General features: G+C 39.6%; 2 protein-coding genes and 1 long non-coding RNA gene across 11 annotated transcripts in view; all 3 read left to right on the forward strand.

Moving 5' to 3' along the window:
• The window catches only part of tacc2 (transforming, acidic coiled-coil containing protein 2), a 33,188-nt gene extending 31,400 nt beyond the window's left edge, over positions 1-1,788 (forward strand). For all 9 annotated transcript variants that reach the window (XM_049735560.2, XM_049735563.2, XM_049735565.2 and 6 more), the window contains 4 exons: positions 91-251; positions 358-464; positions 592-712; positions 907-1,788. In XM_049735560.2, the coding sequence (XP_049591517.1) occupies positions 91-251; positions 358-464; positions 592-712; positions 907-972 (455 nt within the window). In that variant the 3' untranslated portion in view covers positions 973-1,788. The remainder of the gene's footprint in view (positions 1-90; positions 252-357; positions 465-591; positions 713-906) is intronic.
• Positions 1,789-2,084: 296 nt separating this feature from the next.
• ly6pge (lymphocyte antigen 6 family member pge) lies at positions 2,085-5,413 on the forward strand. The gene is made up of 5 exons (XM_049735648.2): positions 2,085-2,503; positions 2,654-2,781; positions 3,302-3,423; positions 3,916-4,032; positions 4,384-5,413. The coding sequence occupies exons 3-5, from the start codon at positions 3,363-3,365 to the stop codon at positions 4,560-4,562; spliced, it is 357 nt and encodes a 118-aa protein (XP_049591605.1). The 5' UTR covers positions 2,085-2,503; positions 2,654-2,781; positions 3,302-3,362; the 3' UTR covers positions 4,563-5,413.
• Positions 5,414-10,377: 4,964 nt separating this feature from the next.
• Positions 10,378-21,124, forward strand: part of LOC125978352 (uncharacterized) — a 44,545-nt gene continuing 33,798 nt past the window's right edge. Inside the window, exons 1-2 of the long non-coding RNA XR_007484991.2 lie at positions 10,378-10,823; positions 13,557-13,832. This is a non-coding gene — a long non-coding RNA (uncharacterized lncRNA). The remainder of the gene's footprint in view (positions 10,824-13,556; positions 13,833-21,124) is intronic.

The following is a 21,124-nucleotide window of genomic DNA, read 5'->3' on the forward strand; positions in this document are numbered from 1 at the left end:
ACTTTGGTTTTTGGAAAAGCTTTGAGTCAGAACTGTACCAAATTTCAAGTCTCGTCACCAGATACACTGTTATGTATGTGTGCGTGACAGAAGATGACCAGAAAGAGAAGTCTCTGTCCCACCACACCATTCAACAGCTGATCATAGAAAAGGACCAGGCCTTAGCCGACCTCAACTCTGTGGAAAAATCTCTGGCTGACCTCTTCCGACGCTACGAGAAGATGAAAGATGTGCTTGAGGGCTTCCGCAAGGTACATTTTTGGAGGACAAAAATACCATGACGGCCCTTGTCAGTGGCAAAATAACTTTGAAAACCATGATGAATACAAGGAAATGATAGAATGTCATTTTGTGTAGAATGAGGAAGTTTTGAAGAAGTGCGCTCAAGAGTATCTCTCCAGAGTCCGTAAAGAGGAACAGCGGTACCAAGCTCTAAAGATTCACGCAGAGGAAAAGCTAGACAGGTAAAACGTTTGTCATTTTGGATGATGATTAATGAGTATACTTTGCTCAAAGTAGCAAAACAATATACATTGTACTTCCCTCTGATATCTTATGGAGGTTCTACAAAGATGCCTTATGTGTTTCCAGGGCCAATTCAGACATCGCTCAGGTAAGGGCCAAGTCCAAGCAGGAGCAGGCTGCCCACCAAGCCAGTCTGAGGAAGGAGCAGATGAAAGTGGAGTCTCTGGAGCGCACATTGGAGCAAAAGGTCAGTTGGATCATGTTTATTGCAATTACAAGCCTCAGATGTAGATACTTTCTAAATATGTAACATAGATGCACAAACTTTGACCACTGCAAGCACACAAGAATTAGGATGCATCTCAAGTATAGGGGTTTAAAATATCAAAAATAATTTAAAGGTTTAATTCCAACTTCAGAATTTGTCAAACTGTTTTCCAGAACAAAGAGATTGAGGAGCTGACGAAGATTTGCGATGAGCTAATAGCCAAGATGGGCAAGTGTTAGCACACTTGAGTGGGAGGAAAATTACTCGGAAGAACTCTTCAAGCCACACTGAGCTTAAACTTTCTACTGACCTTGTGTGTACAGGATACACACAGATAGCTTCCTTTTGATCACGCTGTATATTTTTGATGTGTCATTGTTTTGTGATGTATCAGGGGTCTAGTTGAAAGTTTTAGAAACTACAAACATGTCATTAATTTCTATATCCGTGTGTGTGTGTTTGAATTGATGTATGCTCGTGCGTGTGTGCCTGCGTGCTTGAAGGAGCATATGTTGATGAGGATTACCTGTGGGTTTTACTGTTGTTGAATATGTTGCCATGACAGCCACTGAGGGAGATGACTGTTTACCCACTTCTCTGGACGCCTCCTCCCCCTAAAAAAAGAAGCAGCAGCCTGTTTTGTAGAATGATTCATTGCTAAGAAAATTAAAATATTCACTGTAGCTTATTGCATGCACGAAAAAAAAAACTTGTCCGTTTTGTATACAATGTAGAAAATGCTATTATGGAAAACGACCTTTTTATGTGCCCGCTATGTAAAACACAGATGATTATTGATTTGTCAGAATTTTTATTCATAGGTACAGTATTGTCCTTTCCTCATGTAACCTTGTAGATATTTGTCATAGCTGTCTTGATGAGACCATGGGAATTTATTTTTCTTATTTTATTTTGATATGAACCAAACTATTTGTGACTGTATTCAGATGTGCCCCAGTCCTGCTTGGGTTGTTGTGTCACACTGATGAGTAACATGTCTGCACAACTGCTGTACAGCATTTGCTTACAAAGTGCAATAAAAGATGGCAATATAAGCGGATGGTTATTTACTTGTGTCGTACAAGTCACACATCTACCTATCAAATTAGGAATTATAACGATTGATTGATTGATTGATTGAATTAACTATTGATTATAAACATGGGGATTATTTTATCCTCAATGTAGATGTTTTTTTTTTAAATATATACGTTTATTTTTTTTTTTTTTTTACCTCACTTAGGCCTAGGAATGACCAGGCACTTCACCGTTTTTTGTTTTTTTTGGGGGGTGATCTATTATGTTTATATTTATTTTATGTTGCGCTGACGTAAATAACCACTGAGCGGCGCTGCAGTCCCAAATAACACTTCATTTCCGGTTCCGGTTCATTTTTGTTCTGTCCTGTTGTTGTCGCGCATAACTGTTTTGAGTCTATTTTGAACCGATATGGATCAAACACCGACCAGACCAAAGTGGAACGAAAGATTTCCCTCCCCACCTTCAGGTTGGGGTCGGACACCCTACAGAGGCGCTGGACACCGTGGTGCGTCTCCACAGGGCTACTATGCACACACACACAATTCTCCGACGTATTCCCCTGGTTACAACCGTGGACATTGGAGAGATTCGCCAGGAAGTGGCGGAGGACGGGGCTTTGGAGGGTCTCCTATGTTCGGCAGCGGTGGCCGTAATTTCTCAGGGAAGCAACGAAGGGGAAACAATTTCGGGAGGCCAACACATTTCAACCCTTCGGCTGTGAATATGCAGGTAAGCTGCTAAACTGCTGAATGGCGTCTGTCAGATGACCCAATCAAAGCACTGCATGTGCGATTATTTAACATCAAATTATTTGGCGCTGCCCACAAGCAAGATTAAGTTTTGAGAAGATGAATGCCAATCTACTTCTGCTGTTTCCAGCATGATTTTTCCGGCCCGATCGAGACGTACTTCAGTCCGTCCATGTTGGAGGATCCCTGGGCAGCACTGCAGCCAAAGCACACAGACACGCCGACCAGCAACGATCCATAAATAGGACCAATATTTAGGTATTGTTTTTTTTTAAATGTAGTTACACTTTTCTGCAAGACTAGATTCGGTGGATGTTTGTGCACCTTTGTGATGTAATGGCACATAAAGAACACGTTTTATAAACTATTTTTGAACTGAAAACACCCTTTTTACCCCCCAATGGATGAATATTATTAAATAGATAAATCCAAACAATTGTTTTTGTTTCTCTGTGTGTAATTAACATCATTTACATCATCTTTGCATACCATATGATAATTATTTTCCATACACTAACAGATGTCTATCAACAAATTTAGTACAGGGTCTTAGAAACCATGAGTGTAGAGGTCCACTCTTTCAGCCACAGTTCAGATAGGGTTGAAGTAGTGACCACTCACATAAGGATGGGTGTGGCTATAGAGGAAAGTTGCACGGGCTCAAGGATGGAACTCCACTATTGTATAACACCTCCGTTTGAGGAGCTCCATTAAGTGGGCAAGTCAGACCAGAAAGGGCCATATTGAGGGTCTGATAATCTTGTCTGTGCGGGGTTAGGGGGCCAACCTGCTTTTCATCTTGAGATCAAGACAAGGATATTGACAGCCTGGGTAGCACCATGCGAGCTGTGCTGTCTTGTTTATTGATCTTGATTTTCGTGGTCCTGCTCACATCAATTGGTAAGAAGTATTTCTTTAAATCTGTCTTTTTTCCACTCAAGAGTGTTGTTCTGCTGTCACATTGACTTAGTTGTATCATTTTTAGACACTCTTGTTGCCATCTGATATAATGAGTCCAAGCTACGCTACACTATATACAACTTAAGTTTGAGACAGGATAATAGGCGCGGTTAATAATAACACAAAAGAAAGACTATAAATAATAAAAGCACAGTTAGATTTGCTATTTTGACTCTGCTTAGTTGTTGTCGATCAACTGGCATGCAATTCTTGCATCTAATCCCTTAATAGGACTGCCAGCTAATGCTTTCATCGTGTGTGTTGAGCATTTGGGCTTAAGGGATTGATTGGAGTCAGGATGGGGCATAACACCCGCACTACACGAGTGACTCATCGTCACGCTTGAACAGTTCCAGAGTGCAAGATACGCTCCTTCTAAAAGCACACAGAACTTTGGTTGCCCACTCTTCGGTTCTCCTGTGTTTTCCTCAGGTACTGCTCTCCAATGTTACACATGTATGGCCTCCAATAATGAAGACTGCAACCGACAAGGCTCCAGAACATGTCCCAGCTACTCAGATGCTTGTGCTGCGGTGGTGGGCCATAACAGTGAGTCCAACACTGAAACTACCATTTTATTGTGCATCAAACTCAGTGCTATAAAATGTCTGCACACCATTATTCATATGAGTCCAAGATAAATTGTTTCAAATCCTGTCCCACCAATAATGTGACCTATTACCTATACAATTTGATGGAAACTTATTTTTGGGGGGGATCTTGGAACTTTAAGATCTTCATCAATGTGTGTACCCCACTTTAGTTACAAAAACATATAAGCTCTTAAAAAAAAGTTACTGACTTACCGATGCCACTCTGAGCTATTTAACACAAACTAACATTTTACATAATCAAATAAGACGGAAGCTAAATGAGCGTGACCGGATTGTTTGTTGTTAGGTGGGGTGATGAAGTCCTGCTCCTACAAGTCTTTCTGCAGCCAGGCTAACAGTCAGAGCTACCGAGTTCACTGCTGCTATAGCAACGACTGCAATATCACAAACGCTGCCGGCAAGCTGCACACACCTGGCTATTTGTTGTTGATTTTAAATTTGTTATACCACTGTTTTCCCTGGTAGACTATGAAAACGACTCTAGCAACCTTATCTCAACTATGATTGCAGTTCAAATGTACTCTTCAACTTAAATGCCGTTTGTTAAACATGTTAATGACATGTTCCTGGGAAGTTAGCGTGCATAGAATTGTTTGAGGTGCGCCTGGCTGGCTTATGCACACCACGTAAGATTAAAGCCATTAAGAAGATCTCACGTGGCTCTGGCTTATGGTGTATTTTCCTAAACCAATAAGATGAAGAAAACTATAAGGGCTGATATAACATTGTATATTATTATTGTTATGTATTTGCATCTGAAATGAAGGGAAAACACAATTGACAAGTGTTCATCATCGTTTGCTCACAGGCTTTAAAAATCAGTCGGTGTGCCATTGCATCATCGGCCCAGAGTCGTTCATGTCGTTGAACTATTTTGGAATGTGGTGATAGTCATTTGCACATACTGCAAATCCACATAAGCCTTTAACCACGAACCAGGCATGTTGCACGGATGAGGGTTTTACACTTGGTGAGAGTGATACTGGACATATATGCATCAAGCATTGCCTTCATTACTATTATTTATGAAATCACTAGATAGAGAAATGTTTAAGAAATGTAAAAATACATGTACTGTAAATATTATACTTTAAGTACTACTGTTTAATGTAAGGGAACAAAGCTTCTCTGTATACTCTACCTGTACAGAATTTACAGTATGTATACTGCACCATCATTCACTCTAACAGTGGATCACTGCTGGAATATTATTTGAATGTCCAGAATTGAATTTACAGCAAAAGGATGTTTTTTGCAACTGCAGTTAGTTTATGTTTTCAATTTCAATATTCATCAATAAACAAAATATTTAGTTACGGAATTATTAACTTTGTCATTATTTCTTAATTTTGTGCTATTTGACGGAAATGTAAGTATACTTTTTGTGTTTTAGTCATCTGCAAGTAAACAACAGTTGAACTTAATTTCTAAAGAAATGTCCAAACCTAAATTGGTCAACGTCTTGAGAAAAAAAATAAATATATTTTTACCTCTTATCTTAAATAGTTGAAGCTGAACAGTTTGGTTAAAGACATTACAAATCCACAAATCCTGACTTTGCAAAAAAACCAAGGCAGCTTTGTATACAGCACATTTCATGCACACAGTAGCAGTGTGCTTTACATGATTTAAATTACAAAAACATTTGAAAAAAAAAACCTATTTGAATAGAAAATGCAGAAATAAAAAAAACTACAAAATTTACTAAAGCAGCGCATTTAATTCAATTTAATTCAATAACATTTTTCAATCTCGCATGTTCACATAACCACCACTGGGTGTCAGGCTAACCACGTTTAACTTCTTCATAGAATGCTCCCAAACTATCTCAAAATTCTGATTACGACTGACCATTGTGTCTTCAGGTTACTGTTGAGGATTTCAGTTACTAACACTATTGGGAAAGTCAATTCTCTACACAAACTAGTTCAAAGTTCAGTTGACAAATGTTAAACTGAATTTGCTCAGTTCATAGTTCATAATTTAATCAATCAATCAATCAAGCTGATTGATTGCTGATTGATTTAAATGTTATGAACTAAGTTCATCGTTCCAAAAATGGAAAGTTCATAGTTCTCCCCCCTAGTGAAAAAATAAAAAGATTGCTGCTAGTTGTTACCCTCTGGCGAATTGGCATTTTCTCATTGTTTTTATTGTTTTCACCCATTCCATTCACACTAATATCTAGATGCTGCTATCACCTATCACCCTAGAATCTCAAATTGTATTGTAATCGTAAATTGTAAAAAAAATAAAATAATAATAAGGACCATGTAGAGTGTTTGCCTTTTGATTGCATGCTTTATTTATGCTCTCAGTTCACTTCTGAGACTTGCCGGTTTTATGACCTCTAGGACGAGTTGGGCTCATCTGTTGACGACGATGATGAGGTGGAGGTGTTACTTTGGAGACTCCGTTCAGACAGTGTTACACTTTTGGATGGTTGAATTGTTGTAGCATTACACAATTCTCGGGAATTGAATTAACACCTGTACTTGGACATATAGTGTAACTTGAGTTTTAAAAAAGTTTTTCAAATCTTAAAGAATGGAGAAAAATACACTGGCCTTGTCTATTGGAGAGCAGCGTTAACCGCAGACGCTCCATTGTTTGATCATTGATTCTTTTCATGAAACACTGATTGAATGAATGAACGCTTCTTCCTCACTATGTCTCCTTATTTTATTTTAAAATGTTAATAGACATCCAGGCAGTTAACTTGTTAATATTAACTATGCACATGACACAACAGCTGGCTGCTTCTCTCGTTCTAATTCAGAGGATGGTAACTAAATGAAACTTTCCTAGCTGGAAAAAAACACAATCTACAATATGTACAATTTTCCGTATTCTATATTATTATATATTCCATATTTTATTTTGCTCTTTGTCCATAGTTATCTAATAGGCTCCAGCTCTCTGTGTAAGTGGTATTTCAAAAAAATAATAAAAGAGAAAGATTCTATTTTTGTCTTCTCAATTTAAAGGCAGATCTTAAATGCAATAATGCCCAAAGCACATGGATGAATGAATGAAGCAGGCACGTGGTTATAATGTCAGTCAGTTACACCCCATCTACTGGATGTCTTCTTAGCAAAGGTCATCACCATAGCACTTGAGCTGTTTCCATTGGAATGGTGTTTATCCCCAAATCTTAGGCACCCGAACACATTATCACCGCAAATCCCACCACCTGCCCTTTAAGGAAGGAATTGGAAAAATTAAAGGCAAAATAAAACCAATGCATTTCATTTTTCTGCACATATAAAGCACCCATTTATAGACTTGGAACACATGGTCAGGTTGTGATAACAACTGATGTCAAATAGTCACTATAATGGCAATAAATAAATAGAAGATACACATATTATTTTAAGAATGACATTTATTGCTGGTTGCTCTTTACTTACTGCACACAAAGAAATTAGCTTCCATTAAAACAATTCAATTTTCCGTTGACAAGCCTGACTGTCTTTGCAAGATGCACTCCCTTCAAAAACTACTTAATGAGTTATATGTTGGCCATGTACCTTTAAATCATTAAGCGACCTTTCTGTGCAAAGTGACAGCCAACAAGACCGGATTGTGTGACAAGTGGTTGCAAAGACTCAAATTCTGATGCCTTTGGAGGCCACAGGAGGGGAGGGGCGGAGACCCCACCATGCTTTGGGGGGCAATAAGAGCGTGTGAGATGATGGCCGTGTTTACAAGCGTCCGGGACCTGGCCGGTCGGCCCGGGTTCATCCAACGGTCACTGGTTCTGAGGTCCCCGGGTCTCGGGTCTTTTTGAAAAAGATCTGTGAAGCAGAATTAAAGTGATCTACCTCCGGACGAAGGAGCAAAAAGACTTTTTAGTCTGTGAAATGAGGAAAGGGAGAAATACAGTGAGAAAGGGAGGAGAGGAAAAAGGGGGGTGGACCATAATGAAGAGAGGAGAGGAAGAATTGCTTTTAATGAGTGTGATCCCCTGCTTGAGCTACTTTGAAACATAACTAACTAGCCCACCTTCTGTGAGACCAGCCGGCTTGAGGTCAGAGAAAAAGAAGCTGCTTTCGCTCTACAAAGTGGAAGTTCCCAAATGTAGTCCTTGTTTTTGCAAAACAATCGAAAACTTTGATTTTATTTAGTTTCCAAATTACTGTTAGGGTTTCAAACTAGCGTTAGTTTTTCAAACTACGGTCAGATTTTCAAACTACGGTTAGGGTTTCAAACTTGTGTTAGGGTCTCAAAGGAAGGTTACAAACGAGGGTAGGGTTTCAAACTAGGGTTAGGGTTTTGTGTTGTGTGGTTAGGGTTTGAAAGTGGCAAAAATGCCCAAACTTCAAATAAATAAATAAATAGTTCTGCATTTCTGCTCTCAGTGGGCTCACTTTTTGTGCCCTCTAGCATTTGTCTAGCATAAAACATGGAGTAACTGCGCTCAGTTAGACACATTTAGAGATGGGCGTTTGCAAACTTGATTTCTAGCGAATCAAAGCAGCTTCCCCCATTATATTACCTTCAAATTCAGTGCAGTCCTTTCTAAATGAAGCATACCATATTGAACTGAATCATAATCTCACTGAGTAAAACCTAATAAACATTTTCTTACTTTAACATTAAACCATCCTCGATTCATTATATAACCGTGTTGATGTATTTTTAATTTTTTTTTGCATACTATTTGTCTCTTTTTTAATCTTTGTAAGTTCCGGTCAGTGGGTTGTTTTGCATATGCATGTATAGCTGTGAATACTTTCATGCGGGAATTCCAGAAGCATCCAAATTAAGAGACAGTTTATAATAGAATCAGATATGTCAGAGGCTCATGGAGTAGTGGCAGCAGCACAGAATATTAACCAAATCAAAAATTGCTACCGTGACTCATCCTGATAAAGGAAAGTGTATTTTTGATGAGACACACCGTTATACTCGGAATTCATTTCCACAGCAATTAATCTTGATGTGTTCTGTCGACTGCTCATTGGGAGAGGTCGATTAAAATATATTTTTTTATTTTTTATTGTCAATATAATTGAAGTCTATTTTTTTTTCATTACAGAGGGCCAAGTGGCTGGTGACATTCATGTAAGCTTTCAGATATTAAATACATATCCCTTTATTGTGCTTTGGAAAGGTGAGGCTTATAGATTGTGTTCTCTTGTGACAAAAGTGTTTATACGTACGTATATAGATATAGAGCTCCTTTCTTCAGTCACTAATCCCAAAGCCCCTTGAGCCTACTACAGAGGAGCATTTCTTAATTAAACCTTTATTTATATATATGATCGGTCTATGAGGAGCTAAAGTCTGAGATGTGCCTATCTCATCTATGGACTAGAAAGGTTTAAACCCATGGGGAATATGTAGGTGTCTGTAATGTGAACATCAGGAGCAGTGAAGGCTGCAGATTTTGTCCGTCTCGGCTGGAGGCTTAACAAGGAGGAGGTGAGCCAGTTGTCACGTGAATAGATGGAAACTAATGAGATGGCGTGTTTAACAGAAGGGGGTAAAAGTAGTATGGAGGAGGTGTGATTATATCAAAAGAAGTGATATGTGAATTTGATGAATTGATGCATTGAGGGAACACATTTGTCTGAGGCGGAGCCCTCCTTTGAGCCTGACATGAGAATTCAATGGACAAATCCTTATTAACGCAGATGTTTCGTTTCAGCTGCTGTGCAGAAAGCAATTACTGTAACAGCAGTCCCAGCAAATCTTTCAAAGGTGAACGCTGGGTTTAACTGTCCCAAACTTCGGAGTGATGCATTTTCTCTCCCACTGAGTTACTCATTTGTTTATTCACCACTGGACTATTTCATTGCTGAGCTTTATTTATTGTCATTATTTTTTAAACTCAAGCATCCAGTCTAATCCTATTTATTGCAATTTGTCTAAAAAAAATATATCTTTTGAGCGAACCTGACACACAAAAAGAAGCATGAACTGAATTAATGTTGATTTCTTAATACAGTGGTGCTTTGAGTTGTCTACAAAAAAAAACATCTTTTGAGCGAGCCTAACACACATAAAGAAGCATGAATTGAATTAATGTTAATTTCTTAATACAGTGGTGCTTTCAGATCACTTCACACCAAACTGCGGTTTTGCAGAATGAACAAAAACAAAGAGACTTATGCATTATGAATTTAAAACAACCACAAACTGCGTGTATCTCAATACTTACTCATAGTTGTCTTCCTCAGACTAAAAATAGTTGAAAGTGAATCGCTCGTCGTTATAGCCAAAAATTGCACTCGCTTTAAGATACATTAATGTAAAATAAGAATCCTCAATTATTTCACCAACTTAAATTACTGACACAACATTTCTGGTAAAATAAGCCAACGTAGGTTTGTGTAAAACACCTGCTAATCAATTCTAAATGGTGTTTCCTTAATATTCAACCTGAATATTTCATCTTTTCCCCTTTCCTCCTTCTCCTCGTCACCCCCCACAGGGAATAGCTTAGGTCATTACAGTCTGCTGTCAAAACCTGTGACTGCTTCGTGTTGGAGAACAGGATTAAAGGCTGTGAAAACAAGTACAAGCAGGGAAGTGAGGTGAAAGCTGACAGAAGGAGCAAGGCCTTAAATATTTTCTTTTTTCTCCCCTTGACTGCCACAGTTGACCGCATGCTGATTCCGGCAGCTACTTTGTGGGAAGCTGCACTAATGTGAAGGATGCAAAATCTCCCGGAAAACACGGAGAAGTAGGCTGATGACGCAAATGTGCTTTTTCAGAGAGGTGATTACTACTTTATACTTTTTTTCAAGTGAAATCCAATTGATAATGTACAGCAACGTGACACAATCAGTGACGCCGAATGAAAGTATTTTCGGAATATACTAATTCTCAATGGGTGCTAACAGCTGGCTGTCAATCAATCAAACAGTGGAGCCAATGAGTCACACATAGTGGATTGATAATGTCCAATTTCTTCGCCTGAATCGGGGACAATTTTTGGACAAACCTGAATGGCATCTGGGCTTGAACCACCTCGCTTATGGATAGTACTCCATTTTGATGGCTTTCTCTTTATGTATAACCCTACTAAAACGAACAAATAGAATTACAAAGGTAAAAATTAAAAAAGAAATAGCTTCTCAATTTTTTGTATTGTTTCAGCTGCTTTCAGCCTTTTGCCCCCTAGCGGCTGTACACGAGCGCAGATTCTGTTCGGCAGACCCATCGGGGTCACGAGCAGGCCCGTGTTATGGCTCGGGTCCCCCACACCCTTGTCCTGTATTCAGCTCCTCCTGAATGGTCCCCCTGATTATCTCATAGTTTTGCTGGATACTCTCTTGTCTCAGCTTTAAAAAAAAGGTCTACATTACTTCCAGCTCGCCAAACTTGTCAAAACCAATTAGCTGTCCTATTATTCCCCCAACTGATTTCACCCCACCCCCCCTTACAGCCCCTCACCTCACAAATCCTTGACCCTGCGCTTTCCTCAATCGAAACTTCCAACACGACCTGTACAACCCCTCAACTCCCTCCATCCCCGTCATGCAGTGACTTATTTTTTTCCACTCTCTTTCCTAAGTCCTTTCATGTGAGGGTAAATGATGGTGAAGCAGCTTCTCACACACACATTAACCGGCCTTTGTGTGTATGAAAGCAGACAGTGAGTCACTGGCAAAACTAAATAAAATCTGCCTAATAGAACGCAACCAAGCTGAAAAATGTGCAAGCGGCACTTCCGTCATCATATCCTGCAGAGGCCCAACCCACACTGCGCTTTATCCGATCAATGTCCCATCAATTAGCACCTCACCAGTGACAACACAGAGGATCTTCATTAGTGGAGAATGCCCAATTATATCAGTTGATATTGCGCTCCAAAATTAATTATACCACTTGCACGGTACGGATGATTGAGCCGGCCCTCACTCCGGGCTGGAGCAGTTACTGATGCGATTTGCTTTTGGCTCCAAAGTCCACTTTCCCCTCCTCTGTCTATGTAATCCTCCTTTTCCTCGCCATTCGTTCTGCACACTCAATACCATTGATCACCGAGCATAGCAAACCCCGTTTACATTCTCGCCCTTTTATTTGTTCACTGAAATTCCGAACACGGTGAAAGAAATGTGCCCCTACATGTAGCTGCAGATCAAATAAGTGGAGAAGAGGTAATTCTACAAAAAGCTCATCAAGAGAGCTCTTTCTCTGTATAATCCTGATCCTATAGGGAATCACGAAAATAGACAGCCTTTATTTCAGCGATAACTAAAAGAGAAGTGTCTTCTCCTGAGAGCAAATGTGAAGGAGGTGGAAACCACAGAGACCCTAAGGTGAAGTGCTGGTACCTCAAAACAATGTTTACTTTTGCACTCTATGCCCAAATGAGTTGCTTTGTTATCTGAAATGTGTTTTTTTTTTTTTTTTTGTGAGCATGCAAAATCACCTGTAATAGTCTCGTTAGTCATTTCCCTTGAATAAAAATTGACTTCTTTAGGGGAAATAAAATCCAGCTTTGAGAGCAAAAATTCTAAATTTACTACCTTGAAGACATGACATTGTTTTCATTTTTTTTCAAAAATACATTTTCCACTTGGTCTGTTCAAATTTAGGCCGTCATACAGTAAACTGAAAAATCACAACGAAAAACATTGAAAAAAAGAGACCTCATTCCAGTAAACTGGTTTTGATGAATCGTTGATTTATGCCGATGTAAATACTAATAAATAAATAACATTTTCTATCATTTCAAAATTGATCACTGCAGACTGAATAGCTGAAAAGTAACCTATTTCTTTCTTAAGGCTTGTAGCCTGTTTTTTGTTCTGCTTTTTCGTCCCTTTTTCTAAACCTAGTCACGATAAGTCAGCTCTAAGTAGTTATTTCAGGGCAATTTAGTAAAATGGGAAATACTTTGTTTAAAAGCTGGTTTGACCACAGGAACTCACAGTATGATGCACATACAAGGATTCAGATTAACTGTGAAGCAGGAGCGCTGCCAGGGATTTGGGGCACTATAAAAAAAAAACACCTTACCAGGCCCATATACAGCCTGTGGGTCTTTTGTTGTTGTTGTTTTTTTAACATAAAAGTATGCATTTTGATGATTTTTTTTCTGATGTTTGTTAAACTAATAAAACAATTCTGAAATAATGGTTAAAAAATAGTCACATCAGTCAAAATCATTCTGAAATAATGGTAAAAAAAAGTCAGGGATAAGGTTTTATTTCAGATTGATTGTTTATTCTTGATCATGATCTTTATCTCCATCACAGCTGCTCACCTCCTTCTTCAGTGGGAACTTCTCCAACTTCCATCTTGGAGAAATAACTTTTCTATGTCACTATTTTGAAAGGCAGGAACGCAGGTCATCGGTGGAGAACATGCTACTGTTTGCTAAGCGGAACAAAAAAGGCTCGGCGACCACAAAAGAAATCGTGAAAACATGAAAACAATCATCAATATTTGTCTTTCCAAAGATAGATCCACTGCAATACATTGGTGTGTGTGTGTTTTTAGTACAGAGTGCCATGTCATCTGACAGAGGCAGAGATCACCCAAGAAAATATCTACGAGTTCTCCTCCAGACCTGCAGGGAGCAGAGAAAAACCAGCTCCATCACAATTAAACAAACTTCCTGTCAGATGCCAGAGATGCCCATACTGCCTGCAAACCTGTATCAAAGCTGGGGAACAAAAAAGGAAACGCTTCTTAGTGGCAGAAAGAAAACTTAAACAGAGAAAGCAAAGAAAAGAAACCCAAAGAGACTCCTCACTTCCTGGTCACATGCAGCTGGTAGGAAATGGACTTGAATGCTTAGTTTGAAATGTTGGGTTTGTTTGAATTGTTTGGTTTGGGTTACAGAATGTGTTTGAATGGCTCTCAATCAATTTGTGGTTACTTGTGCTTCATGTTTTCCTAATGTATGTATGCAATTACTGAACATAGTTGAATTTGAAATAATGCAATGTTTTTTTTGTTGAAGGTTATCAACCTGACTAATCACTAATTGGGCAATAAACGACAAAAAGAACTGGGGAAAATCAAGACAACTTGATGGTTCCTCTTTTCTTTTTACAGTTTATTGAACAATTACAATTAATTGACACCGAACTTTAATCATAATTCCAAACAGGGATAAACTGACAGAGTAAAACATTAGGCAAGAGACAGAAGTAGACAGAACATTATGAGGATGACACAGACTGAATATAAAACAGCACCCAAAGCAATTAAATAGCTGCTTGTGCCTACAGCTCACATTTAGCAACAATGCAACACTGTTTGTTTTGTCTTTCTGCACCAAATTACATTAAAAGGCAGCAATGGCAGTCATGGGCCCAATAGTTTCCCAACATAACCATTTCATATTTAAATCAACAAATGCAATAATTGGGGGAACTTTTTCAACTTGTAATGGAAAAAACAAATTATATTTGGTGTTCATTTGTTTGTGGAGATTACAACATTGTCCAAATTGTCTCATGGAATAACTCGAGTTAAAAAAACAACTGCCACGGATATAATTTGAGATACTAACACACGGTAAAAGTTTTTGTTTTTTTCGTTTTGTTAGTTTTTAAAATTCAACACAGTTTGTACTTTATAGCAGTGCAACTAACCAACTGACGCACTCACCTGAAACAGCTCAGTGAGAACACAGTAAGCTTTGGCTATTCTCAAGATGTATATATATACCTAGCAATTGTCTGACCACTTTCTCAGTTCCCAATTCCTTGTGAATGCAATCAAAAGAACCAGCACTTTCTGTCAAAATCTGTGACCATGGCAAAGATCTCACAAGAGCTTGATTTAACCGCCGTCTGCCATTACGCTGTACTTTGCACAAATTGAAGCACTTTGCCCCATTGTGCTTAGTAATTATGCTCAGTGGCAGTATTGTGATTCTTTTTCAACTCATGCTAAAATGAACCCCAAGTATATATATACTTTTGTATATGTTCTGTGAATTTTGATGGTCAACTGAGTCGAGACATGCATCTTGAAAATAGTTTGCTTTTCAACTTGCGGATGCATCCAAGGTGAGAATAACTTTCCCTTGCGTGATCACACATCCATCTGGTGTTGAGGATTACTCATTTGGAAGCTGAAGGAAAGGCCCCCTATAGGGTAGACCTTGATGTAACGACATAGACCAAGTGAAATATCGAAGGCATGCCTGCAAATGAAATCACACTTTGCGTGCAACCAGCATCTTGTTCGCTCTTCTCACTTAGATGTGTGCACATTAAAGTCTGTGTTGAGTTCCACTTCACTTGGTGCTATTTTTTAAATCCTTTCCAAATGTTTTGCTGAGGCAATGGTGGTACTTAAACATCTGACTTCATTAGTTAGGGGTGGGACTGACTGGGTTGACCACTTGAAAGAATGAGATTGAGAGGAGGAGATCTAGGAGGTTTGTCCCTCAAAAAGGCTTAGGTATGAATGATGACTTGGGGATCACCAGAAACATCAAATCCAGGTCCAGAAAGTTCGACACCCTGCCACAGTTTGGCATTAGCCACAGATTTGGACACTGACTAGCCACAACTTTAGCACCAGTTGGTCATTACAATGACTCCAATATAAGGACTTTATTCAATATTTAATGATGTCACTGTATTGTTGACATTAGGAAATTCAAAAACATTCAAAACAGCTCTCATTATGATATGCAATTTGGTTCTGATCTGATGGAGGCCAGCGTGGTGATTTGTGTGGTCAACATGTTTTTGTCAAAGTCGAAGGTTGGAGGAGGTGTTGGGATCGAATTAGGATTGTTCGGCCTTGGTGAAGGTCCACGCTTTCATGAGCGCCACTTCTCGTTTATAGATTTGAAAAGCGGAGCAAGTAAGGAAATGGCCCGGTCGGCCTTTGCCTGAGGAAATCGCGGAGCGCCATTTGTAACGAAGCCATCTCTTGACCCCAAGTCCCCAGCACCGGCCCTCCTGGGGGCCCTGGGGTCCTGCTGACCCACCTCCTTCCTCTGTTCCTCCATCTCTGTCCACAACGTCAGTGTATAAAGCAAACTCCAGCTTCAGGCCACATCTGACTTTCTTTGCAGTTTTCCAGAGTATAACACACGGTGCAGACAAGCGCCCTCATCCGCTCTACAGAGAGGAAGCTGTTGCTAGGGTTGACCGATTTAACAGCTGCCGGGTAATACACAGAGTCATTTTTTAAAATCTAATTGATCGCTCCATTTCCACCTCTACACTCGGTGAATGTTCTATCCTTTGTGTATGCATGGCTGAACAACAGATGCCGCCTGTCCTAAAAGGCAAGAAGAGAAGTAGAACAAGTGTGACTTCATTGCTTGCAATCTAGTTAATCAGACAGCTTACCGCAAATGACTTGGAACAGTCATCCATGTTAAAATCTCTTTTAATGAAGGCTGTTTTATAGCACAATGCACACTTTTATGTTTACTTCATCATTTTTATTCACAAGTCCATAATGTAGAGTACAGCAGAACCTGTAATGTTGAAATGGTTAACTTTAACTTTGTCTGGATTTTGTAACAATGGTGAGTTGTTTTAGACTAAAAATGGAACATTATTGACTTTTTGGTATGGATTCCGTCCTTTTTCTTTTTCAGCCACATTACAAAAGAGCCATAGGTACATCTTTGTGTCGTCACCATAATTTTCATTGTTATGATTACCTACCTACCTCCCTCCCGATCCTAGCATCAGAAGGTTAACCTAAGCCCGGCTGACCATGCTCGCCTCAGAGCCACTTAACACACAATCATTTCACATCCAAGCAATCAGCCAACAGCCACAGGCCCAATTCTCACCCAGTGAGCTGTGAGACGGAAAGCGCTATCAACACATGATGGTGACGCCGTCTCCCCCTCCTTCTGTCACCTCACTTCAGCTTATAACTGTGAACTCAAGTCAACACATAACACCGTACATCTATGATTAACATCAGTGGTAGCTTGCATATGCTACATATCTGCCAAGTGATATAAATCTGGAGAAAGAGAGAGAGAGAGTGACTCCTGGCACATTAGAGACAGAGAGCAAGTGGCTAATTATAAAACCACTCTGGGTGCCCGTTAGTGTGGAGCCATAGCTGCTGAGCTGCTCCATGCAGAGTTTGGAAAATGAGCCTGTCAGTCCTGTCCCAAGTTGCTATGATGAGGGCAAATGAGGTACGGCCCTGGAAGCCTCTTGCGGGCCATATGAGAGAGGAGGTGGCAAAGAAGGGTGTGAAAACACACACTCACATATATAGTGTACATAACCTGATTGCCTCTTTGTGGGAGTCGTCAAGAAAAGTGGGTCAATATGTGATAGACACGTGGGGCTTTCAAATCCTCATGTTCCCCAGCTCAGTGACCATAGCGCCAGTGGGCTCAAGCCACTTATTAAACATTACATTTACAAACTTTTTCTTGCCATTTTGGAACTTGTGATATTAACTTCATATTGTTTGCCCTTTGTTGTGATTGTGGATTAATTGCCTCCACTTCCCTGTGTTTTTACTTTACTTTTTTGCTGATTAGAATTACTCAAGGGGAAATTCAACTCATACTTTGCTTTATATTTCTCCTGCACACCACTCAAAAGAGCAGATTGCAAGCAAGGCAGAAGCGAGCAAAGTTAATGTTTACTCAAGCATACTTAGCAACTCTCCAATTAGGTTCCATTTTACATTTTTCCACAGAGGGACTGGAATTGTGACGCTCCGTTTCAATGACGAACACATTTTGGTCGTGGTTCCACTAACTGCAGTTTGGTTAGAAACTGTAAAAACCGCAGTGAATGCAGACAGAAAGTGACAAAATACATCTAGAAGTCATCCCTGTCATTAGCTATGGTATACTCACGTTTTAGAAGGGTGACTTTTACATTCATGATGGTATCAGCTATCATTATGCAAATATTCTAGATGAAAGAATGGGGATGGAAATCATACATGACTGATTTTCTTTTTTCGCCTGTATGTCCACGGTTGACTTTGATTGCGAGCCGCTTAAATATATCCTTCACTACATCTTTTTTCCATCTGCTGAGGCAAGCCATTATTAATGGTCATGCATCCCCCCCCCCCCCCCCCCTCCTAATTTTGTCAGTGACTGACAGACAAGTTGATTCTCTCCTTTCATTTGCATACGATGCCTTTTTCTCTGTACTTGCCTCTGGTGATTCCCACACTGCCATTCCCAAATTAGTATGCTCCAGCCTGGGACTCAGGGTTGCTAATCAGAAGCTGTGGTGAGAGGAGAAGGATATCTTCAAATGACATCCTTTCAGTCAATGGGAGGTGCACATGAAAGCGCGACATCCCGTCGTTTTCCTCAGAGCTGGGCGAGTTTGCAGATTGACAGTGACAGCACCCCGCTTACGTCTGAGATACCCACAAGAGCATCTCCAATTAAAATCTTCCTGTGATTTCCTCTATTAATAATAAATGTCTCTGCGCTCATGGGAGATGCGATTGGCATGTGTCTGAGAATTTTTCATACAAGCAACAGCTATAGATTTCTTCGACTCGGTCGTGGAAAGCTTCAGTGTATGTCACATTTTCCTTGAGAGCATTCTTTGCTGCAGCTTGTCATGTAGCGCTACTGAACTGTGAGTTCACACACCCACAAAGCCATAACACACCACTCTCTGGAAACTGAAGATGCCACATTGGATTTCAGCAGGAAATTTGAAGAGGTGCTGATGAAGATGCCGGGAAGGCAGACACACCTTTTCCTGGAAAAAATATTGCAGCAAGCATCTCCTCTGTGTGAGGAAGGAAACAATAAATCCAAAAGCACCTGGAGTGCCACCGTTCTTTATTTAAGGGTCAACTGCCCTTATCATGTGTCATAAACACGAGAATTTAAAGGTCATCATGGAGTAAACAGAAGGGAAAATCCACACATTACAAGGTCAATTACAATTTTACTGTAGTATAATAACTGCAAAATTGCCTGTGTGATTATTTAGACAACTTTAGACTGGCTTGCTGCCATCAAATTGTCATTCCGCTGGTTCTATCAGCGACACACCCTCGCTGCGCTGGAACAACCAGCGTGGTGCAAACTGGTATGTGAAATTGGCAAACAAGCGCAGCAAGTCTTGCGTCTGAACAAAAATCAAGATTATACCAGCACTTCTTCAAAAATAGAGCCCATAGTGTTTCTTATAAATGCAATTTGAACAAAAAGTGACTCCCCAGACCTCAATTGTGAGCGGAGGTGGAATTAAGCAACAAAGGGAAGAAAGTGCTGATCAGCGTCTTGCAGTTTGTGTTTACCAGCAAACTGTAAAGAGACTTCATCGTGAGCGTCATTGTTGATTTGTCCTTACAGAAAAGAAACTTCACAGCATGATTTCACAGTGATCTTTTTCCTGTATTGGCCATGATGTTGATGGCAGCGAGGGCATTGTTTTATCTTCTCATGTACTGAAAAGTCACGCGGGCCCTATCTGTGACTCAGCTTGAGTTAATATGCATTTTGATGAAAACAAGGATTTGTATCTCATATTGACAAATGCAAATTCGTGCATACTGGACGATTAGGAATGCTGACCGATGCTGTCATTAACAGAACGTTTGCCTATGTATGATGCAAGTATGTTGCAGAAATCCAATATTTCAAAACCATGAAGAGTGTGAGTTGAACATGGATTCTGGTATTATCATTCATCATCAAGATAAGCAGAAGAATAGTAACTAGAAATTGCAGTCTCAGGAAAAGAATGAGAATGATGAGAGACATTGCCTGAGTTTAAATTACATAAACACATATATACATTTTCCACTGGATGGCCTTTTGACTAAATTATCTGTATGGGAAAATTGAATATCAATTAATTATTGTTTTGATGCATTTTTTTTAATAGTTACATACCTCGCCGCTTGTTCCAAGTCAGCCGTGCTAGGCTCCAGTTACCTGCGACCCTAGAGAGGGCAGTTGCAATAGAAAATGGATGAATGGACTATTTTTAATGGGATGGAGAATGCTCTGATCTTCAGTTACAATCTCAGCGTTGTCATGAGGAGAAAATAAAGTCCATACTGAATCAAAAGCCCCTACGTTGGTTGCAGGCAAGTAGTGGACTCCAGTTTCCCTCTGGTGCTTCAAGATAAATTATAACTCAACAATCAATTCCACACAATTTCTTGAACGGTAGGGAGAGGACATTAGCGCAATCCGCTGTGATATAATATTATTCCCATTTATTGGTAAATGTGTACCACCCCCCTCCAGGTTTTTTAACCTATATATGAAAAAAAAAAAAAAGGCCTGAATCAAACCTTTCTCAACGATACCAATAAAGGAGACATTTCATACTAAGCCACCTGGTGAGTAAACTTGCTTCAAACTGGAAATGGCATCTTTGTGTTAATAAGTTTGTGGGTGTTTTTATTTGATGAAATCTCCTGGCAGAGCCCTTTGTCATCTTTTATGTCTACAAGAGAGTAGCCTGCTATGACCTTTGGTGACTGTCAGGCTAGAGGAGCGGACAAGACTTATAAGAAATGGCAGATCTGCAGGTGACCTTTCTAAAGCCCTCATATTGCATTAAGACCACTTGATGACTTGGATTATTCACAGCTGTCTGGAAGCGCACTATTGACCAGGCAGCCAAGATGTTCACGTAAAAAAATAAAATAAAAAAATCATGTTTTAAAATAAAATAAAATAAAATAATACAACCTATCTCACAAGTTGACAAATTTCCTATGCTACAACTCTACGTGTGTGGGAGCATGCTTGACCTCTATTAATTGTATCATATATTTTTTTTCATTAAAAACAAGTGTGTATTAAGTGTTAGACAGAACATAATTAATTGAAAAGGTGCAATGATGTGAAAGTAATTTTGGGGGTCGCTTACTCGAGTTCTATTTTGGATCAGGTGCTCTATCTCCATCTCATTGGAAACCATTAGCTCTGCTCAAGCTATCACAAGCAGCACACAGCAACAAATCAGTCAGTCTGGTGTTCATAAGGATTGCCTTTAGGGACTCTTTTTTTAGTTTGGGTGGGGGTGAGGGCCTTTGAGACATTCTCCTATTGCCCAACTCCGCTGTTCTTTCATAGCCAAATCACTATTGCACCATATGGACGAACTAAT

This window comes from Syngnathus scovelli, chromosome 12 (assembly GCF_024217435.2).
Source record: "Syngnathus scovelli strain Florida chromosome 12, RoL_Ssco_1.2, whole genome shotgun sequence".
Lineage (NCBI taxonomy): Eukaryota > Metazoa > Chordata > Actinopteri > Syngnathiformes > Syngnathidae > Syngnathus > Syngnathus scovelli.

Bases quoted from the DNA above. Each gene is read 5' to 3' on its own strand.
- ly6pge (XM_049735648.2), top strand. From the start codon at position 3,363: ATGCGAGCTGTGCTGTCTTGTTTATTGATCTTGATTTTCGTGGTCCTG. The intron at 3,424-3,915 runs GTAAGAAGTATT...TGTTTTCCTCAG, and splicing joins GGTCCTGCTCACATCAATTG to GTACTGCTCTCCAATGTTAC. The intron at 4,033-4,383 runs GTGAGTCCAACA...GTTTGTTGTTAG, and splicing joins TGCGGTGGTGGGCCATAACA to GTGGGGTGATGAAGTCCTGC.